This window comes from Hyperolius riggenbachi, chromosome 5 (genome assembly GCF_040937935.1).
Source record: "Hyperolius riggenbachi isolate aHypRig1 chromosome 5, aHypRig1.pri, whole genome shotgun sequence".
NCBI classification, from domain to species: Eukaryota; Metazoa; Chordata; class Amphibia; order Anura; family Hyperoliidae; genus Hyperolius; species Hyperolius riggenbachi.
Window position 1 is genome coordinate 81204388 of NC_090650.1, and position 27513 is coordinate 81231900.

At 45.6% G+C, this 27513-nt stretch overlaps 1 protein-coding gene across 1 annotated transcript in view; it reads right to left on the reverse strand.

The window, feature by feature from the left end:
- The window catches only part of NUB1 (negative regulator of ubiquitin like proteins 1), a 107302-nt gene extending 82917 nt beyond the window's left edge, over positions 1-24385 (reverse strand). Inside the window, exons 1-5 of the mRNA XM_068235918.1 lie at positions 24257-24385; positions 22547-22663; positions 18746-18913; positions 14736-14794; positions 10499-10569 (exon numbers count right to left, since the gene is read on the reverse strand). Of these exons, the coding sequence (XP_068092019.1) occupies positions 10499-10569; positions 14736-14794; positions 18746-18913; positions 22547-22663 (415 nt within the window). The 5' untranslated portion in view covers positions 24257-24385. The remainder of the gene's footprint in view (positions 1-10498; positions 10570-14735; positions 14795-18745; positions 18914-22546; positions 22664-24256) is intronic.
- Between the last annotated feature and the right edge of the window lie 3128 nt (positions 24386-27513).

Here is a 27513-nt window from a genome sequence, read left to right on the forward strand (position 1 = left end):
TGCTGATCACCCCTTTATCATAAGCCCTGATCGTCCTTGGGACAAAAAATTAGGGACATCAATAAAAATTTCACAATTTCGAACGCTTCCCTATTCTACAAAACAGTGTTACATGTTACATTCAGTCTTTGTTGGAGAACAGTAAAAACACAACAAAGATTGTGATCACTTTCCACGTTGTTCAAAACCTAACTGAAGTTTGTTTTTGTTTTTTTCAATCTGGGCTTTAGTCTAAAAAAATTAAAACGCAAACAAGCAACAACAACAAAAAAAATAAAATAAAACAGGAAAGACAGTTCTGACTTTCTCAGTACTGACCCCTTGCCACAGAGCCGCTCATTCTATAGGTATGATAAGTGAGAACTCATCTTTCCCACAAGGTGGTCAGCCATGTGGGCTCTTACAATTACAATTCATGTGGGCTCTTACAATTCAAGGCATCCACTTTCTAACACAGGCAATCAGTGGCGTAGCTACAAACCTCTGGGCCCCGATGCGGAATCTGGATGTGGGCCCCCCCACCCCCCACGGCAACAACAGCCCCCCTCCCCCGGCAACACCCGACGCACACACATATCCAAATCCCTATAGCCAGCTATAGGTCCCCCCAGTATAGGTAGCCAGGCATAGGTAAGCCAGTATAGTTGCCCCCGGTATAGGTTAGCCAGGTAGGTGCCTCCAGCATAGGTAGCCAGTATAGTTGCCCCCAGTATAGGTTAGATAGGCAGGCGCCGCCGGTATAGGTTAGATAGATAGTGCCCCCAGTACAGGTTAGCTAGGTGTGTGCCTCTAATATAGGTAGCCAGAATAGTTGCCCCCAGCATAGGTTAGATAGGTAGGTGCCCCCAGTATAGGTTAGTTAGGTAGGTGCCTCCAATATAGGTAGCCAGCATAGTTGCCACCTGTATAGGCTAGCTAGGTGTCCCGAATACAGGTTAGACAAGTAAGTGCCCCCAGGTTAGATAGGTAGGTGCCCCCCAGTATAGGTTAGATTAGGTAGGTGCCCCCCAGTATAGGTTAGGTAGCTGCCCCCCAGGATAGATTAGGTAGCTTTCCCCCAGGATAGGTTAGATTAGGTAGCTGCCCCCAGGATAGGTTAGAGTAGGTAGCTGCCCCCCAGAATAGGTTAGAGTAGGTAGCTGCACCCCAGGATAGATTAGGTAGCTGCCCCCCAGGATAGATTAGGTAGCTGCCCCCCAGGATAGATTAGGTAGCTGCCCCCCAGCATAGGTTAGGTAGGTAGCTGCCCCCCCCGGATAGATTAGGTAGGTAGCTGCCCCCCAGGATAGGTTAGGTAGGTAGCTGCCCCCCCAGGATAGGTTAGGTAGGTAGCTGCCCCCCCAGGATAGGTTAGGTAGGTAGCTGCCCCCCCAGGTTAGGTAGGTAGCTGCCCCCCCCCCAGGATGGGTTAGGTAGGTAGCTGCCCCCCCAGGATAGGTTAGGTAGGTAGCTGCCCCCCCCAGGATAGGTTAGGTAGGTAGCTGCCCCCCCAGGATAGGTTAGGTAGGTAGCTGCCCCCCCAGGATAGGTTAGGTAGGTAGCTGCCCCCCCAGGATAGGTTAGGTAGCTGCCCCCCCAGGATAGGTTAGGTAGGTAGCTGCCCCCCCAGGATAGGTTAGGTAGGTAGCTGCCCCCCAGGTTAGGTTAGGTAGGTAGCTGCCCCCCCCCCCCAGGATAGGTTAGGTAGGTAGCTGCCCCCCCAGGATAGGTTAGGTAGGTAGCTGCCCCCCCAGGATAGGTTAGGTAGGTAGCTGCCCCCCAGCAGGATAGATTAGGTAGCTGCCCCCCCAGGATAGGTTAGGTAGGTAGCTGCCCCCCCCCCCCCCCAGGATAGGTTAGGTGGGTAGCTGCCCCCCAGGATTAGGTAAGTAGGTAGGTGCCCCCCCCCCATAATGAAGGGGGGAGCCGCAGCTGCGGGGAGGGCAGCCCGACCTCTCCCTCCCTTCCTCTCCCCGGGCCCCCCCCCCCTTCAAATGCAGAGTGCGCGGCGCACGGAAACGCTGTAGCAGGCAGAACTCACCTCCGTCCCTGCGCCGCTGATCTCCTCCCGCTCTGTATAGATGTTGTTACACACTGCTTCCTGTTTAGCCGGAAGCAGTGTGTATCAGCATCTATACAGCGGGAGGAGATCAGCGGCGCTTGGAACGCAGGGACGGAGGTAAGTTCAGCCTACTACAGCGCTTCCGTGCGCCGCGCACTCTGCATTTGAAGGGAGGGGGGGGCCCGGGGAGAGGAAGGGAGGGAGAGGTCGGGCTGCCCTCGCCGCGGCTGCGGCTTCCCCTTCCCAATAGCGCGCACTACAAAAAGACATGGCATGGGCCCCCCCGGGCCCCTCCCCCGCCTCTTCAGGAGCCGGGCCCGGTCGCCAGGGCGACCGTTGCGACCACAGGCCCTACGCCCCTGCAGGCAATGTGAATAGGAGTGAGGCCACAGGAAACAGTGGCTAGTTCGGGGCTGCAGTGTGTTGGATAGGAAAGGAATGTCTCACCATGACAATATGTAATAACTAAAATAAATAAATAAATAAAAAAAAGGGGGATAAACTTATCACTAGCCCTGCACTTATTTTTTTCCCCAAACATTAAATATACCCAACACAAGCCATAGTCACCTCTTCCCACTGGAAATATCATAAGAAGAAGAACAAAATAAACTAGAGGAGGCGCTTATACTCTATTTTCTATGCTATCAAGGCATTTTGTATTGACCTGAGGAAGCGGGCCATGGCCCGTGAAACGCGTTGTCAGATTGCTTTTCGAATAAAAACTATTTTTCCAGTTGAACTAGTGTCTATCTTCTGGAGAGGTATGCAATTACCTCTCTTTTTATTATATAATTTTTTAATTGCATTTAAAAATACCAAAATAGAACATTGGGCGCCTCCATCCGACCTACCCACCTAATCGGAGCTTAGGGAAAGAGAAAAATAAAAAAGTTGTGAAATACAGTATAACAAGAGCAGGTTATGGGGGTGGCTGGAAGGTGAAAGACGATGGCGGGTCACTCACGTTTATCAAGCCAATGTACACACCCAGTGCTGATCCCTGATGAGGTGAAACAGGTTTTCGTGACTGTCTAGTAAATTAAACTCATAGTGAAGTTGTGAAGGGATTTGAATTTAGGCCAATGCAAACAGCATTGTAGCAAGGTAGCCTATCCTTAGATTCCTGTAACATTTTATTCATTTTTAATTAAAAACCTTTTGAAGCCGAGATTTATTGCCCCTTTCAACTCTGAATCCTTCATGGCGGCAGATCTCAGTTATAACAGGCAAGCATATTGCCAAAAAGTAAAGAGGTAACTATAATAAATCATTGTACATTTATTATTTCAAGGAGAGAAAAAAATGAATTTGATATAGTTCCCATCATTACAAGGCTATTAACGATACGATTCTTTGAAAGATCGATCCGGTTTGATATTTAATTGCATTATTAATGGCCATCTTAAGTCATGGATAAACTGATGGTTGTTTTAGGGTTGTACCCATCACGCGATTTTCCTGACAACCAGCATTTTTTGAACAACAAGCGATCGTTTCCATGATCTTCCGACGTGGGTACAAGGGAGCAATCACGCGAACGACGTTTAGCGACATACGGAGACAACGGCCATCACAGCGGATCGGATCTTTAAGATCCCCAACGACTACACGCAAAGTACCGCGATTGCTTGACTTCCCGTTCGCACCTGTTGTGTGTCGTCATGTGTACATTCCGGCCAGAAAATGGATAGTGGAACGTTTGTCGTCAAGGAGACATCACTGGATACATCTTACTCCGTCAGGTGGTGAGTATCTAGCTTTACAAATACACACACACACACACACACACACACACACACACACACACACACAAACTGAGACAGACAGACACACACACACACAAACTGAGACAGACAGACACACACACACACAAACTGAGACAGACACACACACACACAAACTGAGACAGACAGACACACACACACACACACACACACATATACACAGAGACAGACACACACACACACACACACATACACACACACACATACACAGAGACAGACACACACACACACACACATACACACACATACACAGAGACAGACACACACACACACACACACACACACACACACACACACAGAGACAGACACACACACACACACACATACACAGAGACAGACACACACACACACACAAAAGAATGACAAAGCAAAGCACCACTGCGCTCAGTTGGATGGATCACACACACACACACACACACACACACACACACACACACACACACACACACACACACACACACACACAGAGGAAGAGTTGGATAGCAAAGCCTCAAGACAGAATCCTATTATTTTTAATCAGTCCTAACTGGTTTAGCATCTAATCAAGCATCTGACACCCCAGTCCCAGGGAGGTAATTGATTCCATAAAGTATATGAAATTCTGTATGTGCACACAATCCGCTGGAAAATTACAAACAGACACGGGTTACAAGTCCCCCAGTGAAGTAAAAATGCTACCCAATACAACTCAGGGAATGAAAATAAAGAATTAAATGAATAAAATCTCGCCTGACCGGCATTCTGAAAAATTAGAGACTCCTTTAGGCATGTTTAAAGTAAAGTTTGACACATTTGAAAGCTGCCACTACGGCTTAATGCTGAAGCACACCAGGAACATGGCACATGGTACAAAAAAAACCTTCATAAACCCCAAACACACGCACAAGATATGTTGCCTGGCAGGGATTGGGACACAATCCCTCAGGCAAGTTTGCGGGTCAAAGGCTGTACAGATGTGCTGCTAGTCTGCAGGCTAATGATGTGTCCTGTTGCTATGCAGCAGGGAAAGGGGGGGGGGGGGCAAGATGGAGTGTAGCGCCCGTACATAAGGGCACGTTTATTAATGCACAATAATAAAAGATTAGGCATTGATCACTGCATCATGTTCATAGTTTTTATTATCGCTAATTATAAAACAGATGTGATGGAGCAGTGGTAAGCTATACTGCAGTGGGCTTCTTACTGCTGTGGTATCACTGTCCTTTATAGATACAGAAAGGGACTGTGTATTTATAACACAGTGATAAGTGTTATGGGTGGATGAAGTGCCCAGCATAAGAGATAGGGATACCAATGCAATTCAACATGAGAAGGCTTCACCCAGTTACTGTCGGTTGCTATCCTGCTATCTCTGCGTTACTGCTGGGGTATGCTGCAGCTCTCAGTTTTATAAATCTGCCCCTAAATAATCAACAGTTCCAGAGTTTGGAGCAAAAGTAGAAAAACAAATCCAAGTGAAAGTGAGCACTGAGCATTCCTATTGGTGAGTAAAGTCATCCATCTCACTGAAGGACCTGGAGAGAGGCTTGACAAGACAAAGGGGAGGGACATCCTTCTGACATCAGGGAGGGACATTCATTCTGACATTAGAGAGCATCTTCCGGACAATGTCAAGATTCGCTTATTTTATTCTCCTGGGTATATCTCTGAAACTAATAAAGCTTTTTTCCTTTACTGAAGGCAAGCACTAATGTACTTTATAACTACATGCTTAGTTTATTTTGTTCAGGTCTGATTGTAAACACACTGATCCAAAATGAGGGGGCGGTAAGGCTGTATCTGAGAAGCTGTCTTCTAACCAACACCTCAAACCTCTCTTACTTGTGGCAATTGCCATTCCAGGCTTCTCCTCTTTGTCTGGTGTGTGAAGAGTGAAGACATCACTGTGCATGGTATTTAACGGCCTGTTCTGCAAGGTTCTTCCAGCATTACCACCCTACCCTCAGTTTGAGAGAGGGAGTGTACAGTGAGGGGGATGTAGAAACAGATCACGCCAGTCATTGTCTGGGAGGAGGGTGCTGGGGAAGAAATACCCATGGCGGACACCAACTTCCAGGGTAATAAAATTACCGGGCAAATATGAGATCGCCAGGCAAGTAATGGAATATGTGTAATGAAAAAAAGTAGGCAGTGAAAATCTGACAGAACCGACAGGCTCTGAACTAATCCATCAACTCTTGGGGGATTCTCTCACCCTGGTGCGGTGCGTCATTTGACCACACCTTACCGCTATGCCAATGAAAGCCTATGGGTGCTCTCATATATCATGCGGTGCATTGCAGTGCGCCAGAAGTCACCAATCTACCACAAGACCTCTGTGACAACCTGCGGCGAACCAGAAGTCATATTAGTCTATGGCGACGCAGGGATTTAAAAAAGGATAGCGACAGAGGTGCGGCACACATGCGTATATTTTACAATGCGCTTCCGTGCACTTCTGCATTTCAGAAACAGGAAGTGACCACAAACGAGCGTTACTTCCTGTTTGGATCTTGGCCAGAAGGGGATTACCACATACTACTGCGGTAATTCCTGAAGGCCTGGTTTTGGCGGTGTGCTGCACCCCCCAAGCCACAACGCACTGCTGCCGCCAATCCATAGTCTGAAACCGGCCTCTGGGTTTTCTTCGTTTTCAAAAGCATTTCCTGAACGGCAGTTTAACCGCCAAAATAATAAGATACCAGCCAGCCTCCCTAATCACTTGCACACTATTTTGTCGGACAGAACTTAGCAAACTTACATTATGGAAATGCATTTGAAAACAAAGGAAACCATGAGAATCCCCCATGAGGACATGAACTAGTCCAAAACTTGTTGATTCTGACAGATTTTAGCTGCTTTTTTTTTTTTTTTTTTTTATTTGCTGGAGTACTCCTTTATAGAGGCACTGTAGTGACACATGGCTGAATGTAATAAATTATTCATGATACCCACTTTTATGGTAATTTTCCTGGTTGTATATAACCCCACCCTCCCAGTGATGCTTAGGCTCATTAGATATGTGGAAATCTCACCCCCAGAGCATTCTGGGAGACCAGGTATATTTTGTACTGGCTTTGGATTCTCAAAAACAAACATTCCGCAGAGATCATCTGACACTGCTAAAGATGTTGCCGTCCGTGATAAATATCAGGGAGAGGAAAGATTTTACAATGGACAAACAATGAATAAATAAGGCCTCTTTTCCACGGACTGTTTAACTATGTGCTCAGCAAGCAGTTAACAGGTAGCGGTGAGCAGTTGTGAGAGTTTGAGAGGCATTTCACTGCCTATCAACAGTCTTTGGAAAAAGAGTCCTAATTTAAAAAAGTAATATTGCAAAAAAAAAAATAAAATTCATTAGGCTATTTTGAATACAGTTCCTCTTTAAAGATAATATATATATAAACAATCACACAAACGGTTTATGTGGAGATATGTACACATCGTACATTTTTTTTTTTTATTTAATAGCTCTTATTTTTGCAGTAATGTGAAAATTGCCCATATAAGCAATTGGTACAGTTTACAATGGTTGTCAAGTCTGACAGGTTCACATTCAATTTATTGTTTTGGCTCTCCAGTTGTAATAATAAACACAGATGGTACGCTTCTCAACTATGTTATAGCCCCATCTTGTGGGCAAAGAAAACATTGCAGAATCTTAAAAGACCAGTATACAGCAATGCTGGTTGCCCTGCCTACACAGTGCTTCTGCACCAGCCACTACAACAGATGCAGAGCTTAGGGGGAACCTGAAGCTAGAAGTATATGGAGACAGCCATATTTATTTCCTTTTAAACAATGACAATTGCCTGGCAGCCCTGCTGATATATTTGGCTGCAGTAGTTTCTGATTAACACCAGAGACAAGCATGCAGCTAACATTATCAGATTTGACAAAAATGTCAGAAACACCTGATCTGCTGTATGCTTGTTCAGGGTCTATGGCTAAAAGTATAAGAGGCAGAGGATCAGCAGAACGGCCAGACAACTGGTATTGCATAAAAGTAAAGAAATATGGCAGCCTCCATATACCTCTCTCTTCAGTTGTCCTTTAAAACAGGTCATAAACTACTCCCTGACCATAAATGCATTCATATTACATTATTCAAATGATTAATTTTGCCCTGTAGAAGAGACAGCAGGACCCCCCAGCAGCCAATTTTTGCCAACATTTGTCCACCACATGTGTGCAAGTTTTATGCCTACCACACATTATTCAACTTTATTTAATAAAACTTTATAACACCACGCCGCCAGGCTGCGCTATGGGGTGGATCGGGACTCCCTGTGATGTCACAACGTCGATGACCTCACCATGGCGACGGGGGAAGCCCTGAAGGAAATCCCGTTTAGAACGGTATTTCGGGATGGGCTTGATCGCCGGCAGCGATCGGAGGGGTGGGAGGGAGGAATCGTGTAGCTAGCGTTAGGCTAGCTACACGATAGGCTAGCTACATGATTAACCTCCCCGGCGTTCTATTGAGATCGCCAGGGAGGCTGCGGGAGGGTTTTTTTTTAATTAAAAAAAAACTATTTCATGCAGCCAACTGAAAGTTGGCTGCATGAAAGCCCACTAGAGGGCGCTCCGGAGGCGTTCTTCCGATCGCCTCCGGCGCCCAGAATAAACAAGGAAGGCCGCAATGAGCAGCCTTCCTTGTTTGGCTTTCCTCGTCGCCATGGCGACGAGCGGAGTGACGTCATGCGTCATGGACGTCAGCCGACGTCCTGACGTCAGCCGCCTCCGATCCAGCCCTTAGCGCTGGCCGGAACTGATTGGTCCGGCTGCGCAGGGCTCGGGCGGCTGGGGGGACCCTCTTTCGCCGCTGCTCGCGGCGATCAGGCAGCACACGCGGCTGGCAAAGTGCCGGCTGCTTGTGCTGCTTTTTATTTGAGGAAAATCGGCCCAGCAGGGCCTGAGCGGCAGCCTCCGGCGGTGATGGACGAGCTGAGCTCGTCCATACCGCTCAGGAGGTTAAAAAAAAAAATTAGGCTTAAAAAACCTCCCGCGGCCGCAGAACAATTGACCGCCAGGAGGGTTAAGAAAAAGGCCTTCTCAATTTTTTTTTTATTTTTTTTTTACACGGCTATAGAACACTGGAGAACATAATTGGTCTAGCAAACTTTGTACTGCCCCCCCCCCACACACACACACACTTTTCACAGCATGCTAACAGCACCGTTTTGTGAATCAAGCCCCATGTACTCAGGGCCATTTCACACTGAGGCGATGCTTTACTCCACCCCACCGCAGCCTAATGAAAGTCTATGAGGAAGATCCCACTCCCCACATTGCGGCACGCTACGCCGGAAGTGTCCTAACGAGCGGCCAAACCTAATTTACCGTGTGGCTCCTGCGGCGATCTGCATCGGACCGGATGTCATGTAAGTCTATGGTAACGTGCGTGAAGTTAAAAAACCCAGCTCAGAATTGCTCATGCATGGAACGGTATTTTAACAATACGCTTCCAAGCACATCATCAATTGTCCAACAGGAAGCGAGCTTCACTTCCTGCTTGACCGGGTGCCAGACAGGGATTATCGCGTACTAACTCTGTAATCCCCAAAGGCTTGTTTTTTGCAGCGTGAAGCCGGCCTCAAAGTGACTTATTTGGCATCAGCGAATCAAAGATGTTCTACACCACAGAAACAAGCAGTGCAGGTGAGTGTCTATACCAGGCATGGGCAAACTTGGCCCTCCAGCTGTTAACCACTTTGTCCTCCTTGACGTAGTTCTACGTCAAGGAGGACATGTGCGCTCCCGCGGCCGATCGTGCGCATGCACACGCGCTCCCGGCCGTGGATCGTTAGCCCAGGAATCAATGCATCGGGCCATGGTGCCCGATCACGGATTCCTCTCCCCCGCAGAAAAAGCGACAGCTTCTCTCAGAAGCTTCGCTTTTTCTGTCTCCTATGTCCCTCTAAGCATACATTGTACGCTTAGAGTGACGTTATGTAAACAAACTCAAGGTTGCCATCTTGTGGCCAAAAAGTAAAAAACTACATTAAATGTAAAAAATAAAATAAAAATACACATATATTTACCCCAAACAAATACTATTTACATCCCACCCTCCCAAAAAATACCCACATAAAACAAAAAACATTACAATTAAAAAAACAAAAACCACATAAATATGTACCTAAGGGTCTAAACTTTTTAAATATCTATGTAAAGATGAAATAGTTGTATTTTTTTTATAAGCTTGTAAATAGTGATGGATGCAAAATATTAAATATTTTTTTCTTGTTCTTACTGTTAAAAAGCATTTACAGTAAGGTAGCTCTTAGCAAAATGTACCACCCAAAGAAAGCCTAATTGGTGGCGGAAAAAACAAGATATAGATCAGTTAATTGTGATAAGTAGTGATAAAGTTATAGGCGAATGAATGGGAGGCGAACATTGCTCGGATGCATAAAGTGAAAACGACCGAGGCCTTAAGTGGTTAAGGAACTACAAGTCCCACAATGCATTTGCCTTTATGAGTCATGACTGTGGCTGTAAGACTCCTGCAATGCATTGTGGGACTTGTAGTTCCATAACAGCTGGAGGGCCAAGTTTGCCCATGCCTGGTCAATACAGATCTGTAGAAATCGTAATGCATGGAGTGGGGCATTAAACAATGTATTTCTATGTGATGTAAGCACAGCAGCCCCCTCCAAGCCTTGAATGGCACCGTCACACTTACCAGTTTCAAGCTGCTTCTTGTTGGAAATCATTTTAATGTGACCTTCATCTATTCCATAAGTTTGAGCTATTCTGTAAAACAAAAATTAAATTACATTTATGAAAAAAATAAGCAGTCAAAGCTTGAAGGTTTGTCGATTGTAAGGGTGCCCATACGCATATAGATTTCCCATTCAATTCCTGGCAGATTTGCTTGATCTGCACAGAATCAATAACCCCAAAATGTCCAATCCATTAACTTTTGTGAGATTGTGATGAGCAGTGTGTGGTAAGAATGGATTCCTTCCTGAATCGATTCCTTTCAAAGCAGAATTGATCATTTTGTAACATTGGGTTTCGGCACCAAAACTGGGCACCGCTGAGGCACTAAAGCTGTATTATGCGCCCCGCACAAGGGCGATTCATGGATCCGGTGGTTGCTGGACCCTGAATTACTTCTCTGAATTACTTGCTACGACTTGGAAGGGGAATAGTAATTAAACGCCGCCGGGAATTTGAGCGGCAGCAGGGAGAGCCGTCATTTGGGTCACCCTGCGTCTAGCTCATCTGCGGCGTACAAATACGTATGCCATTGGGTGGCAGTCTATAGGTGTATGGGCACCTTAAGGCAGTTTTTAGGGCCAGTTTCCACTTTTGCCGCACGCGTCAGGGAGACACGCGGCGGCACTTCCGGGTGTGCGGGATCGCAGGCGAATCCATGCCATGCACGGCTATGGGATTCGCAGCCTCCCGAGCGAATTCTGCGGGCAGTACCGGCCGAATCGCTAGCAAGTGATTCGGCCGACGGCGATATTATCCCCTATGGCAGTTTCCCCGTGCGATTTGTGTGCGGGGAAACTCTGCGGATTCGGAGCGGTTTCAGCTTCAGTGGAAACGGGCCCTAAAATATTAATAAAATATAGTTTCCATCCCTTTCTCTCTAGCCAGAACTGCTTTAGGGCACAGCACCGCTCCTTCATTCATGGCAGGAGGTTGGGAAGTTTTTTCTTGAGGTTTGATCATTGGCAATGCATTTAGTTTCTGACTTCTAGCACATTTTGCCAAATGCTCACAGAAAATGCATTTAAACAAGACTTACAAGATCAGAAATATGGGATTTTACTTTTTAAGAAGGAAGCCTCAAGGCTGCCTTCTTTTTCTACTTAAAGAACACTTGTCACCTCCAAATGGTATTCAGGTGACCACTATACTGAAAATGTGAACATTCTGAATCCCCTATAATCATTATGTAATAGCATCAGATTTACCTCCTCAGTGTTCCTTTGTTTTGAAAATTCCCAGAAATGCCATTTTGTCAATGTTTGACAACGCATCTGTCACCGGTACTGAAGACAGAAACAGGGATTGTGGTTCTTTTAACCTGAACATTGTGTATCAGCAATAACTGACAGTTCCATAGCTGGAAGCAGAGAAGTGATAGACATTGAAAGTCTTGTTACTTAAAGGGACACTTGAGTAAAACTCATTTTTTTTGTTTGACTTACCTATGGCTTCCAATAGCCCCCTGCAGCTGTCCGGTGCCCTCGCCGTCTCCCTCCGATCCTCCTGGCCCCGTCAGCAGCCACTTCCTGTTTCGGTGACAGGAGCTGACAGGCTGGGGACGCGAGTGATTCTTCGCGTTCCCAGACACATTAGCACCATCTATGCTGCTATATGGTATATGATATATGCTATAGCAGCATAGATGGCGCTATTGTGGCCAGGAACGCGAAGAATCACTCGCGTACCCAGCCTGTCAGCTCCTGTCACCAAAACAGGAAGTGGCTGCCGGCGGGGCCAGAAGGATCGGAGGGAGATGGCGAGGGCACCGGACAGCTGCAGCGGGCTATTGGAAGCCCCAGGTGAGTAAAACTCATTTTTTTTGTTTGACTTAAGTGTCCCTTTAAGAGACCAAGGCCCATATGCAATTCACTTTTTCACCTGAGTTTTCACCTAGGTGATATATTCAAACTTGTCAACAAAATGCCTTTTAAACCACCAGCAAACAAACACACACTCAAATTAATTTTGATAGTACTTTTCACATACTTTTTGGTACTTTTTCCATTGCAAATTGCTAAAAAGTTATAAATTGAAGATGAAAAATTATCTCCTAGGAGGAAACTCAGGAGAAAAAGTGAATTGCATATGGGCCCAAGGACCATATTCAGTAAATATCAACGGAGTCCTTGGGCACAGCAACTTTCCCAAAGTTTACTGAATCTGGCCCCAAATAAGAAGGTAATGCTCTGTTCCTGTCAAACCTTACAGATGCATGAGGAGCTATGAGATTTTCAAAACAGAATTTTTAACCACTTAAAAGTGTACCAGAGAGGAATATAAAAAACTAAATTCATACATATTTGGGGCTTACTCCGGCCGGATCGCTCCCTTGGTGCTGTCCTCCGCGTCATCCATCTTCTGTAAGTGGTCCCGGTATCTTCAGCCAGTCGGTGCATGCGCAATGCGGCTGAATGTGCTTCCCAGTCTTGCTTTCACGGCCAGGAGAGTTCTGCGCCTGGCGATGGGACCCCTTACGAAAGATCAAGGAAGCGGAGGACGGCGCTGAAGGAGTGATCAGGCCGGAGGAAGCCCCAGGTACAGTATGTATGAATTTTTTTTTTATATTCATCTCTAATTTCCTTTAGCAGCCGCCAGGGAGATAAGTGGAGGGTGCACTTCTCTTATGCAGACTGTGCACGACTGGAGGAAGTTACGGGACCCGGTACCAGCGCAGGAGAAGGCTGAGGACGGCAGAGTGGGAGCAATCCCTACGGATGGGGCTGGAGGAAGCCCCAGGTATGTATAACACTTTTATTTTTAATCAGCTCTGGATTCCTTTAAGCTCTTGGATATGTTCATATCACATTGACCGTGATCAGTGTGATTATCCCATAGGACTATCATTGCTTCTGCATTGCAAATTTTGAGCTACGCAACAGCGGGAGTGTGACAGGATCCTTATAGTTCACCGGAAGTAGGTGTGACTTATCGTACAAAGTTTACTCTGCTAATAGGAAATAAGAGGTTGCGGAAGCCAAAAAGCATTGCCACACAAAAAACACACAGTAGCTAAGAGCACTTCCAACCAGCACCTGCCTTATACTGTAAATGGTCTACAGAAGCCCCTCAGCGCATTAGAGACACATTACATATATTCAAACTGAAGTACCAAATTATGCAAGAGCTGAACTGACTCCAATAAACACCTCAAAATGAAGGGAGATCCTCAACTACATATATTAGGTTGAACTCTAGTATTGATAAAAACAGCTTGCATGAAATTTACCTTCAGTTGCACTATTTGCATTCAACCGGCAGCCCCAGGACCACCTAACGCCGAACAGGGGCATTTTTGCAAGAGATCGTGCGTGGAGCTCCGCCATCAGTCTCCCAGTGGCGATCGCCGCTAGGAGACTGATAAACGGCAAAACTGCCGTGGATTTAGTCTGTATAGTGCTGCGATTTACTGCAGCGCCGTACTGGGGACAGCCATCTGACACGGCTGTCCCCCTGGGCGGCAAGACAGTGATCCTGGCTGGCAGGGGAGGGCTAATAAGATAAAATAAAAAAAAATATGAATTTTTATTATGAAAAAAAAAAAAAAGTATTTGTTTAAAAAAAAACAAACAAACAAAAAAAAAAAAAACATCCTGGGAGTGATCATCATGGGCAGAAAAATGCGGGGGAAGGGACGCGGGCGGGTAGCGCCGATACAGAGGCGGCGGGGGAGTGGCGCTAACAGACACGCATAGGTAAACATTGTGCTGGCGACACGCTGCGTGTCGCTAGCACGGCGGAGGGGACAGCAGATCACAGGGGGGTCCTGGGGGCACACCATAGGGCAACAGAGGCTGGTGATAGTGTGCACAACCAGCCTCTGTGCCCCACTAATATAATGAAATCCCACCTCGGGTTCTCTTTAAGTGGTTAATGGAGGAGGTTTGCTTCCATAATAGTTTTGCATGCAAAGGCATTCCCTAATACACCCTTTCACCTTACTGAGTTCCACCCCAGTCTAAAGGAGCTCTACCACTAATAGGTGACTTGGAAGCCACCTTACCTGTGGGATTCCAAAAATACACAGAGGTGCATAATACAGGCGAGGCCCCGGGCATCCACATTGCCACACACAAGATTTTTCCATTTGTAACATTATTTTCCTAAAGTAATACTTAAAATTTACAATAAGCAACATCGCTGCTTTCAGAATTTGCTTTGCTCTATTTTTGAATTAGCCGAATCTTAACTGTACTTACAGACACTTCAGCTCCTTTCCTGTGATATTCAGGGAAGTTTCTAGTACGTTTTTCAGACCCTAAAGAATAGATTAAAAAAAATAACATTGTTTATATAAAAAAAAAAAAAAAAAAAGCTGTAGTTATCAGTTATTTTTTTTTTATATTTTAAACATAAATCTTACAATCTGAAATACCTTATCTATTACAACATGAATTATAGTGCACTCAAGTATCCCATTATTTTCACATATCTGCGATTATGGTAATTTCCTTGTCCCACTATCAACTAACAACTCACAAACAGAACACCAAGATCAGGAAGAGAGGATGAAGGAGGCTCAATGTCCTTAAAACACACCATTATTAGGCCTCTGACAAAGCCTTGTGTACAGCAGTATTATTGCCTTTTGTGCATCATCACCAATGTTCTTAAAGTGTAACAGAGCTGAAAATTAAAAAGATTTTATACAAACCTGGGGCTTCTTCCAGCCCCATCTGCCTGGATCGCTCCCACGCCGCCGTCCTCCGCTGTACCCGCCCACACTTCTGTCAGTCAGAGCCAGTCTATCGTAATAGAAGTGCGCCGTTTGCGTATCTCTCCAGTAGCCGCTGGAGAGATGCGTAGAGGGCGCACTTCTCCTGCGTAGGCTGGCTCCGATGATGTCAGTGCGGGGACCCGGTTCTCGTAGCTGCAGGCAGTGGAGGGTGGCGGCGTGTGAACGATTCAGGCAGATGGGGATGGAAGAAGCCCCAGGTATGTATAAAATCTTTATAATAATGTCAACTCGGAGTCCCTTTAAACTTACATGTGATCAGGATGACTTAAAATAAGGGGCCTTGACCAATAACGCAATATACTTGTGTTTTAAAATACTAATCTGTCACCCACAATGTGTACAGTAAAAGCTGTTACTGTTATTGTGCCTATGCTGTTACTATGCTGATCCTTGTATGAAAATGTTTCTACCATGTTACTTTCCTTCTAACAGAACTAATAAAGAACAAATGGCAGTAATATGCTAGTATATTTAAACAGAGCTAAAGTAAGTTAAGTATACTGCATTAGGGCTGGTTAACACTTAAGCTGATGCAGAATGGAAACGGTAAGCGCATGCATGCGTGAGGCAGATGCGTTCCGTCCGTTTTGCACCCGCATGCAACAATTAAACCCGTCTGTTCGGCGTCTGCCCCTGCGTCGATCATGTCCGCATCGCCGCTCGCCTGTCTCACCACAACCGCTCAGCGCCTTCTAAACATCCGGGAGGCCAGCAGAAGCATAGGGCTCTCCATAGGCTGCAGCAAGCAAATTCTCCCTAGCAATAAGAAGAATTTTCATTGGTTCAACATGAACCAATGAGAATCCTCTCTGTTGCTGAGGATCCCCATTTGTCTCTTGCAGCCCATTGGAGATCCCCATGCTAATACTGGCCACCAGGCTGTTTAGAAGGGACCGACTGGCGGCAATGGGACACACAAGTATCAAGTTGCGGTGGAAATTGAAGCTGGCGATGTGGATGCAGCGACTAGCCTAGTGAGAACAGACAGTGTCCGCTCTCATAGGCTTTCATTGGACACATTTTCCTGTCTAGTCCGGGAAAATGTGCCAAGTTGGCACTCTGCGTTCTGTCTCGCATTCCATTGCGAATGGATCCGTGTTTTTTACCAAGGAAAGCAGATCCTATTTTTAACATAGGATCCGCTTCCTGCATTTAAGTGGAGCTTAAAGAGACTCTGTAACAAAAATTTCAGCCTTATTTCTTCTATCCTATAAATTCCTATACCTGTTCTAATGTGGTCTGTGTTACTGCAGCCTTTTCTAGTTGCACAGTGGCTGTGTTATATGTTATATGATCTAATCTCTCTTCTGTCGGCTGAGGCTGGAATGTGTGGAATGTGCTGCACTGCTTGTCATTGTCAGAAGCTATACACACCCTCTCCAAGCTCTGTATGAGTCAGAGACTGAGCTACTCTCAAGCCTGTCACACTCTAGTTAGAAGCCACATCTTGTTTGTAAACACTGCCTAAAAATGGCAATTACAAGCCAGGATTGCAGCAGGGAGTGACAGAAACAGCACAGAGGGGCCCAGGAGAACATAATGAATAGAATGGTATGCTTTTTATTGTAAGAATTTTAGCGTACAGATTCTCTTTAAAAAAAAAAGTCCCGAACAGGTAAGTTTTTTTAAGCAAGTGTGAACCGGCCCTTATTGATCAAAGCTTCAATTTAAAACATTTTAACAACACTTGCAGGGAAATGTGCAGCAAAATAAGACGCATGTTTGCGAGCACCGTGATACATGCTGTGAGATGTGGTCCATATATTGGAGTACACCTGTGATCTGAAATCTATAGACTACATCTCCCAGCATGCATTACGGCACTCGCGAATGCACGTCTTCACCAGAAATTACAAAATTCGGCACACTGCGGAACACGGTGCCTGCCACACAGACGAGGTGGGTGGGGGGGGCTAGAAAACCAGTGCCAATCACAACCGGCCCTCATTCCCCCTATGGCACACTCTATTAAAGGACAACTGAAGCGAGGGGTATATGGAGGCTGTCATATTTATTTCCAGTTAAACAATACCAGTTGCCTGGAGGTCCTGCTGATCTATTTGACTGCAGTAGTGTCTGAATAACACCAAAAAACAAGCATACAGCTAATCTTGTCAGGTCTTACAATAATGTCAGAAACACCTGATCTGCATATGCTTGTTCATGGGCTATAGCTAAAGGTATTAGATGCAGAAGGTCAGCAGGGTAGCCAGGCAACTGGTATTGCTTAACCATTTACCGCCATCCTAACGTATTAAAACGTCATGCTTACCGCTATTAACAGCAACATGACGTTTTAATACGTCGCGCATTCCCGCCGCTGCTACCGCCGTGTGTCCGCCGCTACCGCCGCCATTACCGTCGGGATCCCGTGCTGGGCGATTGGGGAAGAGGACTGAACAGTCCTCTACCCAATCGCAGTGCCTGGAGTGAATGGACGTGACCGCGAACAGCGGCTACGTCCATTCACATAAACAGGAAATGTAACAGTTTAATAAAGTGTGTAAAAAAAAAAAAAAAAAAGTGAACACGTCCTATGAGTGTTCACCAGCGCCATCTTGTGGCCAAAAAGTATATTACACCTACAAAATACATACATTTTCAAGTATATACACATCATTAATAAAATTACACTTTCAACCCTCCCCCCCCAAAAAAAACACTTGTAAAAAAAAAAAATCAGCTTAAAAAAAAAAATAAATAGTTGCCTTAGGGACTCAGCTTTTTTTATTCTATATTTTATGGGGGAAAATTAATTTTAATTTATTACATAGGGGCTTGTAATTATGGCCAGAACAAACAGAAAAATAACCACTTATATTTCAAAATAATATACTGTCGCCATACATTGTGGTAGGGACATAATCTTAACGGTTTAATTATCGGGACCACTGGGCAAATAAAACGTGTTTGTTTTATCCACAGGAGAATGTTTAATTTTAAAACTATAAAGGCTGAACACTGAGAAATAATGATTTTTTTTCTTTTTTTTTCTGTTTTTCTCATTAAAATGCATTTAGAATAAAAAAATTCTTAGCAAAATGTACTATCCACAGAAAGCCTAATTGGTGGCGAAAAAAACGAGGTATAGATCATTTTCTTGTGATAAGTAGTAATAAAGTTATTAGGGAATAAAAGGGAGGAGCGCTGACAACTGAAAATTGCTCTGGTCCGTTAGGATAAAAACCCTTGGGGGTGAACTGGTTAAAAGGAAATAAATATGGCAGCCTCCATTTCCCTCTTACTTCAGTTGTCCTTTAAGAACCTCCCTATTATAAAACTTCTCCTTAATGCTGACATGTGCCGCGACACTGTTCTTCCTCTATAGCAACAAATTGCGTTGCTAACCAATACATCTCTTAGTCTATAACTGTTGCCTGAGGGATCAAGTTCCAATCCCTGTGGGCAGCAGTAATTGTGTGTGTGTATGCACCATAACACTGCCTGGGTCACAATTATGTATTTTCTTACTTTATTTAGCTTGCGTGGCAGGAAGATTTGTAAGGAGGCCAGTCCTTTAGTCTTAAAATTTTGATTTCCACTACCACGTTGTATTGCAGAGCAGCGGATTTCGTCCAAAGCATTTGTTATGTCATCCACGTTGTACTTCAGTTTTTCCGAGTATTTTTGAGACAGTTCCTACAAGTAAAGAGGTAAACAGAATGAGGATTAAATAGATACACTTGCAACCTAAGCAGATATGTACACAATAAAAGAAAACAGATTACTACAATGTAACTAGCTAGAGAGACACACTGGCTAGAAATGTGTGTTTTATTCATCAGTGTTTATATTTTCAGGGTTCACAATGTTTTCAGCAACTTACAGTAAAGTTGCCGTGCGCAAGGCAATTTTACAGGTAATCCTGACACTGAGGTACATTGCCCAATTAGTGCGACCCCCGTTATCTAGTTAATGCATAAGTGACCTGGGTGCCGCACGCTACTCTACTTGCGTAGCAGCCTGTACCCTGGTGACATGCATGTTATCTGGGTAAGGAGGGTCGCGCAAGGTGCGCAATGCAGTTACCGTACTGTTGGGATTACCGGTAACATTGCCATGCGTTCTCTGTGCATGCCAATTTAGCAATAGAGTCATTTAGGGTGTATTCCCTAATCTATGGCAAACAACCCAGCATAAAGGGAGCCTACAGAAATACGTGACAGTCTGCAGACAAAGGCGATTTGCATTCAAGCTATGCAAGCTGAAGCTGGTTGTGTATGCACAGTTGAAAGCAACTACTGTATATACTCGCGTATAAGCCTAATTTTTCAGCACAAAAAAAATGTCCTGAAAAGTTACCCCCTCGGCTTATATGCAGGTCAGTGGAGCAGAACAAATGGTGGAGCAGGCTTTGTTACTGGCAGAGGAGTGTAAAGATCAGGCGCTTGTGATCCTGCTCTTGCCAGCTGGCTCCCTGCTGTGTCTGTGCCCCCCTATCTCCTGCAACATGGTGTGCAGAGTGCACTGCTCAAGACTACCTGTGTTCCCTAACTTGTGAATCAGAGTGTACAAGCAAAGTGTCAGTGGTACAATGATCGGGGAATCTTCCTGTGTGGCAATCGCTGTATCTCATAACTATAACACTATCTAATGGTGTCTTGAGACACAGCTGTATCATGCTTGGGGTACATCTGGCTATGGGGAGAGGGGCTGACTTGCACTGGAGGCACATCAGGCTACTGTGGAGGGGGCTATACTGGATAGGAGGCTTATACGTGAGTCAATCACTTTTTCCTGGACTCTGTGGGAAAAGTGGGCACCTCGGCTTATACGTGGGTCGACTTATATGCAAGTATATATGGTAGTTTCTCAGTAACTGATGAAAGTCATGAAAGGAATCTTGGGTGTGTTTTCACAGAACAAACAGCTAAAAACCCTCAAAAACTTGCAATATTGCTAGAATGTTTATTTTATTTCTTCAACCATGGCACGCAAGTTCCTGAATTTCAGCAAATACTCCCTAAATTACAGGTGTCAAACTCCAGTCTTTGAGGGCCATATCCATGCCCGTGTTTAGGATGGACTGAGAAATGTGATCTACTTGCCTACCAAGCCTTTCCTGATTCAGTCCAATGAATTAATTTGAGCTGTGCCAAAAATGTACGAGTACCTTGGCCCTGAGTCCGACATCCCTGCCCTAAATCATTCTCCAAACTCAGGTTCTCTAGTAGGGAATGTCTTATACTGAATTTCCAAGTCTGCTCACAGACTTCTTTAAGGCTTCATTCACACCTAAGCGGGAACCGCAAACCGCTAGCCTTTTAAAAAAAAAACACTAGTCCTATTGTAGCCTATAGCAGTGTTCTCACTAGCACGATCGTGGGCATTGGCAATTATCGCTAATCGGAAATGCATTGCCTGCAGCGGTTTGCTGACGATTCTGGAGCTATCGCGATTAGCATGTATAGAGCCGCTAATCGCGATCGCTCCCAAAATGCTAATTTGTCCAGTAATTTTTCCGCATTTATCACGGAAAAATCACTCCCATAAAACGCTAGCGGTAATTGCTACCGTTTTACGATTTCTAGTGTGAACGAGCCATTTACACATGAAGCAGAGGGTGGTGAATTAGCTGGAACTAGGCCTCAGTTGGAAATCCACATGCCAATGTGTACATAAGAGGTGTTGGATCTCCATATACTATTTATTAAACTTATCACTGAGTAGAGGGAATGCTCTGGATAATATAGAACCGAGTGGGTCAGTGCATTGCTACTATGCATGTGCAAATCACGCACAGAAGCGATATACTTGTCCTCTAAACTACTCAGGGCTCGTTTCCACTAGTGCGGCGTGCGTCTCGTAGAGGCACTCCGGCACTGTGCGGGATCGCAGTCGAATCCCATGAGCCGTGCCATGCACGGCTATGGGAATCGCAGCCTCCGCCGCGAATTCTGTAGGGGGTTCCGGCCGAATCGCTACTGCAAGCGATTCGGCCGGCGACGCAGTTATCCCCTATGGCAGAGTTTCCCCGCGCGATTTGCCTGCGGGGAAACTCTGCGGATTCGCGGCCGTTTCCGCGACAGTGGAAACGGGCCCTTAAGGACTTGGGGTCTAACAGCTTTACTGACTGACAGTGGAGGAACAGGAAGGCTCTGGATATTCAGTGAATTTCTCACTATAGATTTCCTGTAGAGCCTGTTTCCACATACGCTGCGTTTCCCTGCATTTGAAACAAATGGGTAAATGCTGCCTATTTCATCAATAAGCTTGCTGTCCGGATCGCATGCGGCAGTTTACCACAGCATGCATTCAAATCCCTATAGCAGTGTATGCACGCAGGAGTTGGCAGACGCGCAGCCAAGTTGATCCGCCAGACGTATCGCTTGCAGAGCAGCGGTCGGGCGCTACTGTACACACCCTTCATTATCAGCTGAGGCAGTCGTTAAGCATGTGTATGAGCCCTTACAAATTATTTCTGTAGATTAACTGGTTCCGGGCCACATTGGTTGAAATCTTCATCCGGTTTGTGGCCGCTTACTTCTGACAGGATGTAGATTTCAACTTCCCCGCTGTGTGCTCCCGCCGATCGTGTCGTTATCTCTCGCTGCTGCAGCTCACTCGCCCTGCCGTTGGTATGACGGCAGAGCTTTGTGAGCCAGTCAGGAGCTGATTTCATTGGCCACTGACCCGGTCATCACTGTGAGCCAATCTCATTGGCTCACTTTGGTCACAGGGTCCGGAGCCAATGAAATCAGCTTTTGACTGCCTCACAAAGCTCTTCCGTCATAGAGACAGCAGAGCGGGTGGACTGAGGCGACAGGTGTACGGAAAGAACAGCACCAGCGGCGATTCTGTCCGTCATGATGCCAGCGAGCCCCAGTATTTAGTACCAGTTGTCTCTGGTCCTTAAGGGGCCGGAGACTGCTGGTACCGAAGTGGTTAACCAATTACTGTAAACAGCATATCCAGTGTACACACCCAGAGTGAATCTGTAAGTAAACACAGAACACCAAATCCAGGTGTAGAATGACAAAGCTCCATAACAACCAAGTCTGCTTTCGCTTTCCGATTACTGTGGGAGGGGGATTGCCAAAATGAAAGCAAGTTTCTACTATAGAAAGGTTATTCACTCAATTAAAACATTGGACACAGCATTTATAAACACACACACACACACACACACACACACACACACACACACACACACACACACACACACACACACACTTATGGGGAGGTAAACAATACAGAAATTCAGACTTATACACTGTGTATAACTATATTAGCTCACATTACTGAAATAGAAACAGGCTTTTGTAAACCTACTTTCAGTTCTGGACCAGCTTCATGATTTCCATTAGTATATGGGGAGTTCCAGAGCTGAATGTGATCTTCTCTTAAATAATTTGTCAGCTGGGAGACTAAGAACTTCTTTTCTGCCATCTATTAATGGAAAAAAGTAGGCATGTAAGGATGAAAGCATAAACTGAACATAAAATAATACGTGTTCACGTACTATTTACACAATACTTATACAACACATTCAAACTCAGGTAGAATATGGATTTCTGCACCAATTTGTATACAAAATGTGTAATTTGACTCATTTTCAACGTATTATGTAGCTGTTTAACAGAATATAGAAATGACCCGATTCCTGCTTAAAAAAAAAAAAAAGTTTTTTTGTAAATTTAAGTATTCCCTCAGAAGCCCAATAGATCCCAAGCAAATGTGTTATCTTTAGGCACAGCGGTGCTATCCAAGCACCATAACGCATCACAGAAACCAGTCTTCCTATGACCCTGTGCCACCGCGCGACGACAGAGTCCTATGCATAGCGCCCCCCCCCCCCCATGGGAGGAAGTACGCCACGTGTAAATATTCGATTGTTTCAAATCTGTTCAGAGAGTCAGTGCAGTAGAGGAAGATGGTTTATCCAGAGACTTCCCTTTACTGGAGGTAAGTATCGAACTTTAATATTTTTTTTTTCGTACTACTTTTTACTTTTTAAGAGAACCTGAGGCGTATTAAGGGTGAAAAATCAAATGCTTACCTAAGGAGAGGATCCTCCAGAGTCTTCCCACGCCATCCTATGGTCTGCTGCCGCTACCCAGGACCCTCCAGCTGATCAGGGCCACACATCTTCTGGCACAAGCAGCTGCCCAGCAGCACGGAGACGCTCATGCTGCAGCTTACTGTGTAGTCACGTCTGTAATAAGCCTGGCACAATACAGCTGCCCTTGTCTGTGAAGCAATGCGCAAGCCTGATCAGATTACCAGCAAGCCTTGTTAGTAATCTTTGAAGGGTCCACCTATGGCAATGGGGACCCAAGGACGCTGTAGCATTAGGATTCAGAGGCTGCCCTCTTCTTAGGCAAGTATGGGATTTAGTACCTCGGTTACACTCACTTTAAAGTGCCATTCAGAGGCTTTATTGGCTCTAGTTACATTTCTAGGTACAACACCATAGACTAGACAAGACATTTATATAGCGCTTTTCTCCTGGCAGACTCAAAGCGCCAGAGCTGCAGCCACTAGAACGCGCTCTATAGGTAGTAGCAGTGTTAGGGAGACTTGCCTAAGGTCTCCTACTGAATAGGTGCTGGCTTACTGAACAGACAGAGCCCAGATTCAAACCCTGGTCTCCTGCGTCAGAGGCAGAGCCCTCAACCATTACACCATCCAGCCACTGGACTATACTATCCCCTCTACCCCCAGCCTGTCTGTCATTCTAGACCCTGCTTCTCACCTTACTTCTCCAACTATCCCATTCCCTCTATGTATTCTCCCCAGGTCCTACACACTCCCACCTCCTCCAATGCGGTGTGTAGAAAAACTGCTATGTGTTGGTGGCCAGTGGAGAAGGGTTCCCAGAGCTGACACGCAGCAATTATACTGTGTGTGCTGCTGCAAGGAGTACAACAGCCATACAGTCACACACTACAATGAGTTCTGGTTTACCATGAGCTTGCTGGTTAGTCTGTAGCCCTACAATATAACACTGTAGCCAGCTTTACCCCTGACAGCTCCACTCACCTTCGCTCGCCGGGTACAGTCTCTATAGACACTACAGGGATCCTGTCATTACACAGCAGAGCATCCAGGAAGACAACACAAACATGCACTGGAAACCCTGCCCACTTTTGCTACGCCTGGCCAATAGCGTGCCAGCATCTCTCGTCACATGATGCACCTTGCAATGTCAGGAAAGCGCTGATTGGCTTACGTCACCAACGTTAGTGCTGCGAAGTTGAGCGCTCAACGCGCGCAAGCAGTGAGGGGCTTTCCAGCTGCTAGGAGGCGGTCACGTGACAGCACATGTCCTTACTTGTCATGGGTAGATTTAGGAGGAATAGTTTTGATTCGGATACTAGTTCCTATTTTCTCCTAGCTGTATAGATATGTGTGACTAAATAAATGTATTTATCTGGGTAACGGGTGTTTTCATTGTGTTAAATATTATGTCAAACTGGCTTTGCTATTTTTTAAACGCCAACATAATAAAGCAGAAATTATTAAACTTATTAACTACCTATAAGGCACATCAAAGTTTAAAGAGGAACTCCAGTGAAAATAATGTAATAAAAAAGTGCTTAATTTTTACAATAATTATTTATGTATAAATGTAATGAATAGCGGAGATGCCGCCACGCGGTCTGGCGGCGGGGCGGCTGTCTCCGCGTTCAGACCGGCGGTTTCCGCACAGCAACATGAGTCTGGTTTGCCTGGTCCTTCTAGTGCACATAGATGGAGAGCTACGCGCGCGCGCAACAGAAGACAGGACCTTTATGCCAGCAGGAGAGGTATCAGCTGATCAGGACGATCAGCTGATCCCAGCGGGACTCCTGAGTGGCTGGGGGCGGCGCTGTAGTATGTATAGATCTTGCTTGTCAGTTGCTGGTTGTCTGCCATTGCGAATACTTACGTGTGAGCACACAGACCTCAGTCAGATCTTACAGTGTGTTAGAACCAGTTGGAACTGGGAATTCACACTTAGCCAGATTCCGCTCTTGTCATTTACTGTGTCATTACTGTGTTATACTTTAGACCAGTTCCAGGGTGTTGAGACCAAGGACCTCACACCCAAGCTTAGGATTACTGTGTCATTACTGTGTTATACTTTAGACCAGTTCCAGGGTGTTGTGACCAAGGACCTCACACCCAAGCTTAGGATACTGTGTTATTCTATAGACTAGTTCCAGGGTGTCGAGACCAAGGACCTCACACCTCAGACTAGAATTGTGCTTGATATCTGTTATGACCTCTGGCTCTGTCGACCTCTCTCTTGCTTTCGGTACCTCTGCCTATTTGTCTACCAGTTGCCAACCTTGCCTGTACCCGGTTACCGAATCAGCCTTCTGTCTCTGTACCTTGTCTGCTCGTGTGTTGCCGACCTGGCCTGTCTGACCCTTCTGACTGTCACTCATCCCTCGAGTGATCAGTCTGTCTGTACTACCCGTGACACTAATCCTACAGGTGTCAGTTAGCTGCAGAGACCTCCTGCTCCTCAGAGAGTCCTTCCTGCAGTTCAGTCAGTGACCTCTATCCCATAGGAGTCCACTGACCGTGGTCCTGACATCACACTGTGGGAGGGGTTTCACCACAATATCAGCCATACAGAGCCCCCTGATGATCCGTTTGTGAAAAGGAAAAGATTTCTCATGGGAAAGGGGGTATCAGCTACTGATTAAGATGAAGTTCAATTCTTGGTCACTGTTTCTCTTTAATCTACAACTAATTGCAATTAAAATGAGGTCATGTGTACCTCACTTGATGCTAGAGTTGGGCGAACTGTTAGCGCAACTGCAGTTGAACTGTTCGGCTGCCCAACCTGTCATGTGGCTGTGGCTCTTACTACTTCCGGGTCGCAATGACCCGGAGTAGTACGTCTGCGCTGGCCCGGCGGAGCGTGTCCTAGATCGCGCTCCCGTTGCCGGGCACTCTCTGCGCATGTGTGTGACGTCACTCATGACGTCACACACATGCGCAGAGAGTGCCCGGCAACGGGAGCGCGATCTAGGACACGCTCCGTCGGGCCAGCGCAGACGTACTACTCCGGGTCATTGCGACCCGGAAGTAGTAAGAGCCACAGCCACATGACAGGTTGGGCAGCCGAACAGTTCGGCTGCAGTTGCGCTAACAGTTCGCCCAACTCTACTTGATGCACAGCAATCCATTATTCTCAAGGTGCACCTATGGCATTTTTGCAGCCCATATTTTTTTAATCACCATTCTTTGCATAGCCCCAGAAAAGTTGGAACATCAGAAAAAGGCCACAAATGTCACCATTATGGAAAGCTAACAACATGGGCTATTCAAAAGATTTTTTTTTGTAAGCTACCAGACTATGTAGGTTTGCTGAAACTTTCCCAAACTTTGATCAGGATATTGAAATGTTTTTTTTTTCATGATGAATTGAGTTTGACCTTACCTATTTTTTATGTGACAGCGGTCCAGGCTATCAGACACATCAACATTTATTTTAGAACTCATTGATTAAAATGAGGTCATATATACGTCATATGATAACAAACTGGATGTACAGCAATCCATTATTCTCAAGGTGCGCCTATGGCTTTTATGCAGTTATTTTTTTCTGCATGCAGTAGGGATGGGACTAAATGTCGATTTCTGATTCTGCAGAAATTCCTATTTCCCCCAATGCCGATTACCGATTTTGTGGATTTCCGACCGATTTCCGAGTAGTGTTTTTTTTGTCATTTTTTTGCATTCTCAGATTGGCCAAATACTTCCGAGTTGACTCTGCATTCTCTGATTGGTCCATTGTTTCCGAGTTCTATGATTGGCCTAAAATTAATAAATTGCAGTAATGCAGTATTTCTGCAGAAATCCGATTTCTGAGTTCTGTTTTCCTTTTCAGAAATTTCAATTCCAAGAAATCCGAATGCGCATCCCTAGCTTGCACAATAACATGGACCCGCTTGGGCACTGACATAATAAGCCAAGCCTGATCAGGGCCATTCTACAGTGAGCCATCTGTGTCTGCACAATAGCACAGACCTGATAGGGCTCAACTTTTTACCACCAGAGTCTGAGCAGGTCCATTACACTGCGCAGGAGCAGTGCGGCGAGATTCCTAGGTACACAGCGCTGGAACGGAGGGATGGGGAAGCCTCTGGGGGATTTTGGTATAAATAAAGTCATAGGCTTGATTTTAAGGCAGGATACCTCTACTGCCAGGGTACGATTTCAATCCTAAATACAACAAGCCTGTGCTTCTTTTTTCTGGTGTCCCACTGTAAGGGTTATGTGAAACTGTGTGGGTGAGAACA